Source organism: Hyposmocoma kahamanoa, unplaced genomic scaffold (assembly GCF_003589595.1).
Source record: "Hyposmocoma kahamanoa isolate Upper Pololo Valley unplaced genomic scaffold, ASM358959v1 95, whole genome shotgun sequence".
Classification (NCBI taxonomy): domain Eukaryota; kingdom Metazoa; phylum Arthropoda; class Insecta; order Lepidoptera; family Cosmopterigidae; genus Hyposmocoma; species Hyposmocoma kahamanoa.
The window spans coordinates 11,258,104-11,266,381 of NW_020654972.1; the positions used below are offsets into that span (position 1 = coordinate 11,258,104).

Below are 8,278 nucleotides of genomic sequence, written 5' to 3' on the forward strand. Positions count from 1 at the left end.
ATGAAACTATCATTCTATGCGTTATTATTCTAAGGGTAGAAACATATAAGCGGGTAGAAAGACACTGAAACATGATTAAAACGTTCATAACACTACATTGTGCGATGACGAGGAACCGTAGAGGTGTACCTCGTATGTCGCGTACAAAACCCCAGCACATCACGCCTATGTACTGGGGCGGGACACCTGAGAGGTGCCCCGAGTGGACCTCCAGCCTCCCCTTTAGTCCAACCTCTGCCCAACAGGTTTCAAGCTTCGATAGCCATTAATCGCGGTGCAAGTGTACATGCCAGCTAAAACCGACCCGATTGATGCCAACGATAGGCACCCACAGTCATAAGCGTCAATGAGGCTAGTCTACTGTGGGTCGAGTCAGCACGTGGCAAATTGTCATAGTCATAGAACATGTTTCGTAACAATAGTAAACTCGACAATTAACTCAGTTGTGTATCTTTCCACCGTGTCTATGCATGTCGTAAAGTTAAACAGTACATAGAGGAACTTACCAGTTGTTTATCTCTTAGGGTACATTCACTTACACAGCCATATCTTTAGTTTTAACCAAACTGAAGTCCACTCGGTTCCCGCCATTGCCGTTGACGTTTCTGCCGTCTCGATAGTGTCAAAATAAAATGTTAGCAAAGGCAAAGCAGTGTTACCACAGTACAAAAATTGGGTAAAGTTCGTTTACTCACCAAATGATTGATTATCGCGTGATTCGCGACAAGCTCGTTTCAAATAATCTTAAATGCTATGGAATACACTTTGATAATAATTGCGTGGAATCTAGACTCATGTTGTCTTTCCATACATCTTTATCTAACACATACCTTTCTGTTTTGTAATATTACTTTTAAATTAAAATAAAATACTTTTAAACTAAGTTTTAAACTTAGGAAATGATAATCTAATTATATGCTCCCGAATCCTATTGTAAGAACGCATACAGTTCCCCATAAAAGAAACGTTTACCTTGGTTAAACGAAATCGTGGTACCATGAGTTTAGACTTAGCTACTATATATATGGAAGCGAATCTTTAGGACGTGTTGTGGATATTCTAAAGATTCGGTTCCAGGTTTATAAGGCAAACGCCTATGGAGTGGAATTCCTTGCCTGCAGACACATTCCCTGAACGCTATAACTTGGGCCTGTTCAAGGCGAGAGTGAATAGGCATTGTTTAGGTGCATACTAGTGGACCTCATCGTCATTTGAGGTGAGTTAGGCGTCAAATGCGCACTTACTAATATCATAAAAAAGACCAAATGCAAAATATTCCGCGGAAATGTGAATTTTCAAAACAAGGTCTGGCCATCAATGTTGCAAATGGTACCAAAATGTGGCAACTCATCTGATGTTAACTGGTGGGTGGGTGGCCATACACGGCCTGCTCGAGCAGTTAGTCAATGATCAACATACACGGACCGCTCTTGCAGTCATAGTCGACAAAAAGATAACTAACAAAAAGATTTTTACAATAAGATTCCGGAGCATATGTTAAGTTTATCATTTCCTAAGTCTAAAGGCGGTTTGCAATGAAATTTCATCGCGCTGCAAACCGCCCGACGCAATCGCAACTGCTCGTGCGGTTTCGTGTATGTGTGTACATAGAAGACTGTAGTTTGCTAGTCGAGACTAGCTGCTTCAAGCTGCCCGTGTATGGCCGGGCTACACGTAACCAGGTTTTAACCTAACATCGAGGTAACCAATTATCAATAGTTTGGCGCATTCAATATCTGACGAAGTTTTCATTCTAGTACTCATAGTAGGCACCAATTATAATTTTACTTTTCATGCAAGCGGAGTATGGTGTACATGAGTGGAGTGGAGTGGACTACATTAAAGAGCGATTTTGTCAGCGTACGTACTTGTGTCCTTAGAAACGTCAGTCAAAAGTAACAAAAAGACTTAGTAAGGTAAATTTAGTAGCAGCACAGCTACTTATGATAGAATTCGTCCAGGGAAGTTCTGCCACCTTAGCCATTTCTGCCACCAAGTAATGCTCACAGCATTACTGCGTTCCGGTTTTGAAGGGTAAGGGGTGCTGGTGGAATTACATGCTCGTGGAACTTGTCTGAAAATAAGATATCTACCCTAGCGGGAGGCAATCGTAACGGCATGAGTGTATTGGAGAAACAGCAAGATGAAGACAACAAAGAAATACTTTAATGGATTCTAATTATATACAGAAAATATATAAAATTTCCATGGCAATGGCTGGCACCGTCTCCAAAACTAACTAATTAGACATTATAAATATTTAAGTATCAATATTTCTTTTTAGTGGTAAAGTAAAACTTCAAACCGATCAGTTGGATACCAATAATAATATTTTCTTACTAACTAAAATCAGAATGTTCAAAATAGGTCCACAATTGACGAAGAAATCGTTGAATACGCTGTATATGCCTTTAGAATTAGAGGATTCCGCTCAATTTCCATGGAATTTCCTCATCAGATTCTGACTTGGTGACTATGGGACCACCGTGACAGTGCATCCTTTCAAATTAAATTTTTTTTTTCAAAATGGATTAACAATTGATGGAGAAATCGGAGAACATACATATAACATACGTACAGCTGAACGTATAACCTCCTTCTTTTTTTGAAGTCGGTTAAAATACACGACTAGTAGAAGTAATCGTGTTCTTGATAAATAAATAAAAACAGTTGAAGTTATATTCCTTTGAATAATGCGTAACCTACCTAGGTTAATGGCAGCTAGTCATCGCCGTCATCGGTCATCATCACCTATGAAATAATACTATCGAGTGATACACGAATCAAAGCCTCGAATATCTACATTTATGCATAGAATATAACGCATAAATCGTTGCAATTCGTTGCACCACGCATGCGCGACTCTCCTTTCCGCCGACCCAGGATGTACCTGTAGCTGAGTCTAGATTTTGTTTCAGACATCCCGTTTCTGTGTACCGTGCAACTTGATTGAGAAAAATGCCTAATAAAAACTGCAGTTCTTGTAAAAAATATTGGATCATCATTTTGTTTCTCACCGTAACGAGATTCGTAAGTCTTTATTAACTTATTATGATATTTTTAACCGACTTCAAAAGAGGAGGAGGCTTTCAATTCGACTGTATTTTTTGTGTGTATGTTGCACAATTACTCCGTCATTTGAGAACTGATTTTGATGATTTTTTTTGTTGGATTGGTTCCATTTAAATTTGAAGCAAATATTCCATCTTTAGGGGCGGCAAATTACGGAAGGAATCCGGTTTCGCGCACTTTCCGGTAACCGAATGTTAACTTTTTAGTATCAGTTTGTACTTAAATAGGGCGCACTATAAGTTTCCGGAACTGTGGTTTTACATACGCGTTCACTTACATAAACAATATTTAAAAAGTAGGTAATTAGAACATTTGAAAATGAAACTCTTTGGCTGTAAAATACAGTTTGTTTCATCTGACTGTCACTTGTTTTTACATAGTAACGTCAATTAAAAAATTGGTTGTAAATCACCATGGATTTAACTCGTAAAAATTTTCGTAGTATGATTTTCTACGACTTTAAGTGTTCAAACTGCTTTTGGCGATGAAGCACCATGCAAGACGACTATTTGTAGCTGGTATGCAGAATTCAAACGTGGTCGTGTGAATTTCGTGATGATCGCCCGTCCACTGCTGTGAACAACAAAAACATCGATGGTGTGCGTCGTATCATCAAAACAGACAGGCATGTGACATACCATGAGATTCGGGCATCTTTGGGCATACGCATGAGTTAAATACAATCATTTTGCTACAAATGCTACACAAACATTTGGGTGCGAAAAAGCTGTGCTCTCGGTGGATCCCACACAATTTGACTGAGGCTCAAAAAACGGATCGCATCACTTGGTGCTATGCCATGCTTTCCAGATTCAACGAAGGGGCGTAAAATTTGGTGTGGGACATAGTAACAGGTGACGAAACATGGATTCATAGTTACGATCTTAAAACAAAGCAGCAATCGAGCGTATAGGTCTTTCGAGATGAGCCGAAACCAACCAAAGTGACGCGCGTGCAAAGTGCCTCTAAGCGGACGATTGCTTCTTTTTTTAATAAAACTGGACACGTGGCTACTGTTGCTTTGGAGAATCGTTGTACCCTGAATAGTGATTAGTACACGACCATTCGTTTGGCGGAAGTTATTAACAAACTCCGTAAAAATAACCGTAAACGCCGTATCATCTTGCACCACGATAATGCCAGTTCTCACACGGCCAGACAGAAAAATGAATTTTTGAAGGTGAACAACGTTGACCTCATGAGCCATCCAGCGTACAGTCCCGACCTGGCACCTTGTGACTGTTATTTATTTGCTAAAATTAAGAACCAAGTTACGCGGTCAACGATTTTCATCACCTGAACAGGCTGTCGAAGGTTATGAAAAATATGTTTCAGAGATTGTCACGGAGGAGTGACATAAATGTTTTCAGAATTACTTCATTCGTATGAAAAAGTGCATTATCGCAATATTTTGAGAAACAATAAATTCATTTCTGACATTTATAGTATTTTTTTATTATTCATTCCGGACACTTATAGTGCGCCTGAGCAAATGAGCACGAGCACACGCCTGAGCACGTATGAGCAAAATTTAATATCAGTTCCTTTTTAAAAAAAAAACATTAGGTTCATTTTTACAGTAGATAACCCAACTAGCACACAAGCTCTAATAACAAGTCGTAGAATAGCCAGTTAGAAGTTCTTAATAACGGCATAGGCTGCATTAACAAGTTCTACAGTAGACGTATAAGCGGCTATAGCGCCGCTGTACCCTCAAAATGAGCACCGATTTATACGCTATGGGTCCTGCAATGGTCGTAAATGTTCGTTAGTATGAAGATACAATGTTTCTTATGCGCGGTTAATGTGTGTCTAAGTAATATAAAGGTGCTATGCGAGCGGTAATGTGCGCCTAAGTATCTAAAATTAGTGCTTGTAGCGCGACTGTAGCGCTCGCATCCTATTTAGACGCGGCTGTATTTCTGAATTACGGCGCTGTACTAGACATACAGCAGCGATATTTTGAAGGAATAAACAAAACATATTTCATTGTTCATAAAGATCGTAACCTTGCGAACTGGAAAGTGATGGAGGATACGATTGCAAATAAAAAATGACAACAGTTTGATAAAATAGGTTTTCCGTTTAATACATGCAAAATAAAAGTGCGAGTACCAGTTTATTGTAAATATGTGCATGTACTTTAGCTAAAATTGTTACGCGTCTTCTACTTAATATGCAACTGCATATTAAGTAGAAGTTTTTGTGTAAAAAGTACATTTAGTTAGAGTGTGTGAAGCTTGAACTAAGTAACCTAAAACATTGGTTTTATTAAAAACTGTAATGGCATCTCTGTTACAACAGCCTTCAGAGTTTATTAACAGCGTTTTACTGATTTAAGCCCCTAGCATTCACCGTTATAGACCTTTCGGTTTTACAATTGTGATATTGACGCGAGTACATTTGACAATTGTACGTTTTTAAAAGTAACTACTTTAGAAATATATTTATCTGCTATAGATATATCGTTCCAAAGGCTGTAGTGAACTCTATTTTACACTGCAGGCGTTAGAAACATACTATATACCATCTAAAGCGTTTTAATAAAACCCTTAGAAATATACAACATACTGCTTCAAGCCTTTTAAAGGAAGCTAGTAACTCCATTCAAACACTTCTAACTTTAAAAGCCGTCTACATAACCTCACACTGGTATTTATAAGTCTGCTTTACATCAAATACCCATACAATAGCTCTATGACTAGTCTTTTTATCTCTCTTAGGATTACATTTAACGTTATACGGCTATTGTACGACTTGCCTCCGTTTAATTACTTTTGAATACGCTACTGAAGAACTTAAGCACTATAGTAAGTCCCTCAAACAGCTAATATGCAACTTTTAGGTTATACAAAAGTCATATAAGCAGCTTATGTGCTTGTTGGGAAGTGGGCAGTTACCTTAATAGGTAGGTAACTTTGTCAAGCTGAACACACTGCTTCTCTTGATTTTGTCACCCTAATCGAAAGTCTTCGCCCGGGCACGAATAAAATGGTCAATGTGGTTATCCCGACATCATCTCAGGACACCACTTGGCCGATGTAGAGACATGGTGAAATATGTCAGTCCGACTGAAAACCATTGTGGTTGCGGATCCTCAACATAAGTGGTTTGTTTCACTTGCTCTCATGTCCATTTTGTCTGACCAGTTGCACCCGCGAAGACCTGCTAGAAGCAACAGATAGGCATAGGGGCTGCTTACTGGGGTAAAATTCAAATGTAACGCACACATTCCGTACTTATTACCTAGTAAGCTGTATTGCCTCGGTGAGCGAATGGTTACCAAGCTGGACAGCCAGACAGAGGTCTCGGGTTCGATTCCGGTAGAAATCCGATAAGCATGTAGAGAATCGAGGTACACTCCAACGCTGGTACATAATCATATATATGTAGAAGTTTGAAGATAATGAAATCAGAAGAAAATAGCGCTCTTAGGGAACTTATCTCGTCCTCAACTATGAAGTGTCATAAATCTATAAGTAATTTTTTTGGCAAATTGTCAAAATTAAAAACAAATAGAAAATAAAACAAATTAATCATTTTTCTTTTGTCATATTTGGTATCAAAGAAATGGTCATTTAAAAAAAATCTATTCTGTTCGTTTCTCGACGACTATTACTTTGCAATATGACAATTCATTATATTCCTCCGACGCCTTCCTTTACTTCTATTTGAAGCATTTATATAGAACGTGTATCGAACTTACGAGAAAAAACCACAAAAAGTGCAAATCACATTGATCTGCAATCAAATTGTGTGATATTAGTTCCGCAAACTTAAATTATGCTAAAAAGACGTGATTTATTCCACAGTGTACTTGCTATTTTACTTTAAACACAAAATCAAATACGTATTATACATACCTATGTATACGCAAACAGGAAGATGCGCTTGTCAATCAATAATATCCTCCGCGTCCGTCTCTTTCCGTTTTACTAAATAACGTGTATTGCTATCTCCCTTCATCGCACTATACCATCGCGCAACTCTGACCTTAATACAATATCGATGTGGACGAATTAATTTACACCGAGCATAATAGGATATTTTTATAGGGGACTAATCCGAGCCAATATATACCACCCGAGCTTTAGCTAGGGCGTCTACATCGAATAGGTATATAACTAGAAATAATTTGTTTGAAAACTATTCTGTCAAATCATTACGTTGACAATTGCGCTCCGATTGGCCAGCCCGAATTGGAAATAATCGACAGGTGTCGTCAATTGTTTCACTTCAAACCGACCACCTTTACCTTGAGCTTTGCTATAATGGACGAAAATTTAAAAATTACATGTTTAATTTTTAATTACCGATGAATTGTGATTCCGTTTGTTTTTAACCGACTTCAAAAAAGGAGGAGGTTCTCAATTCGACTGTATGTTCTTTTTTTCATATGTATGTTACGCGATAACTCCGGTATTTGTGAACCGATTTTCATGATTCTTTTTTTGTTGGAAAGGGGGTACTTCCATAGTGGTCCCATTTCATTTTGAAGAAAATCATCCACCTCGAAGGGTGGCTGTTCATACATGAAGATTCACTTTTATAAATAGCGCCTAACTTTAATTTAGGAGCAATTACTTTAATGGTTGATTTTGCTATTTCTTCCATTCAAAGCGTTTTTCTCTCAATATACTTTGAGTAGTGTCGTAGTGAGAACCGATTTTTATTATCTCCAGTGTCAAGTCCTGTATAGTGGCGAACTAGGGGATATTTCAATAAAACTTAGCAAATAGACGCAATTCCACATACTTTTGAGGTCGGTTTTTTTAGTACTCTGTACTGATGTAATTAGATGTTTTGCAGTTTTTCCCACACCACCGAATGGAACAGCGCCCCATTGTTAGAGATATTATCTTTATTACAATAAATACAGAATATTTTTGAGTCAGTTGTTGGCGCTGTACTATTTCAGCTTTCTAATTTGTGATTTCAACGCAAACGAGTGTTGATATTTAAAATATATAGTTAAATATATAGTTGATATAAGGCCCATTTACTTGATGAGTTGCCAGGGATGGATGGCCCTTGTTTCATCTCTGTTTCTGATTATATATTCGATGGGCGTCTATTGTATAGGCTTTCAGTCTTGAGGTGAAAACTTTACTTTTCACATCGATTTGCGAGAAAAAATAATTTATCTAAAAGTTTGTCGTTGGGCTAGGAAAGTAAATATGTCCGCTGCTGAATTAACTATGTAACA

General features: G+C 38.0%; 1 protein-coding gene across 2 annotated transcripts in view; it reads left to right on the top strand.

Moving 5' to 3' along the window:
• The first annotated feature begins 2,882 nt into the window (after positions 1–2,882).
• LOC113238163 overlaps positions 2,883–8,278 on the top strand; it is a 13,741-nt gene continuing 8,345 nt past the window's right edge. For both annotated transcript variants that reach the window (XM_026474919.1, XM_026474920.1), the window contains exon 1: positions 2,883–3,030. In XM_026474919.1, coding sequence (XP_026330704.1) covers positions 2,959–3,030 — 72 coding nt within the window. In that variant the 5' untranslated portion in view covers positions 2,883–2,958. The remainder of the gene's footprint in view (positions 3,031–8,278) is intronic.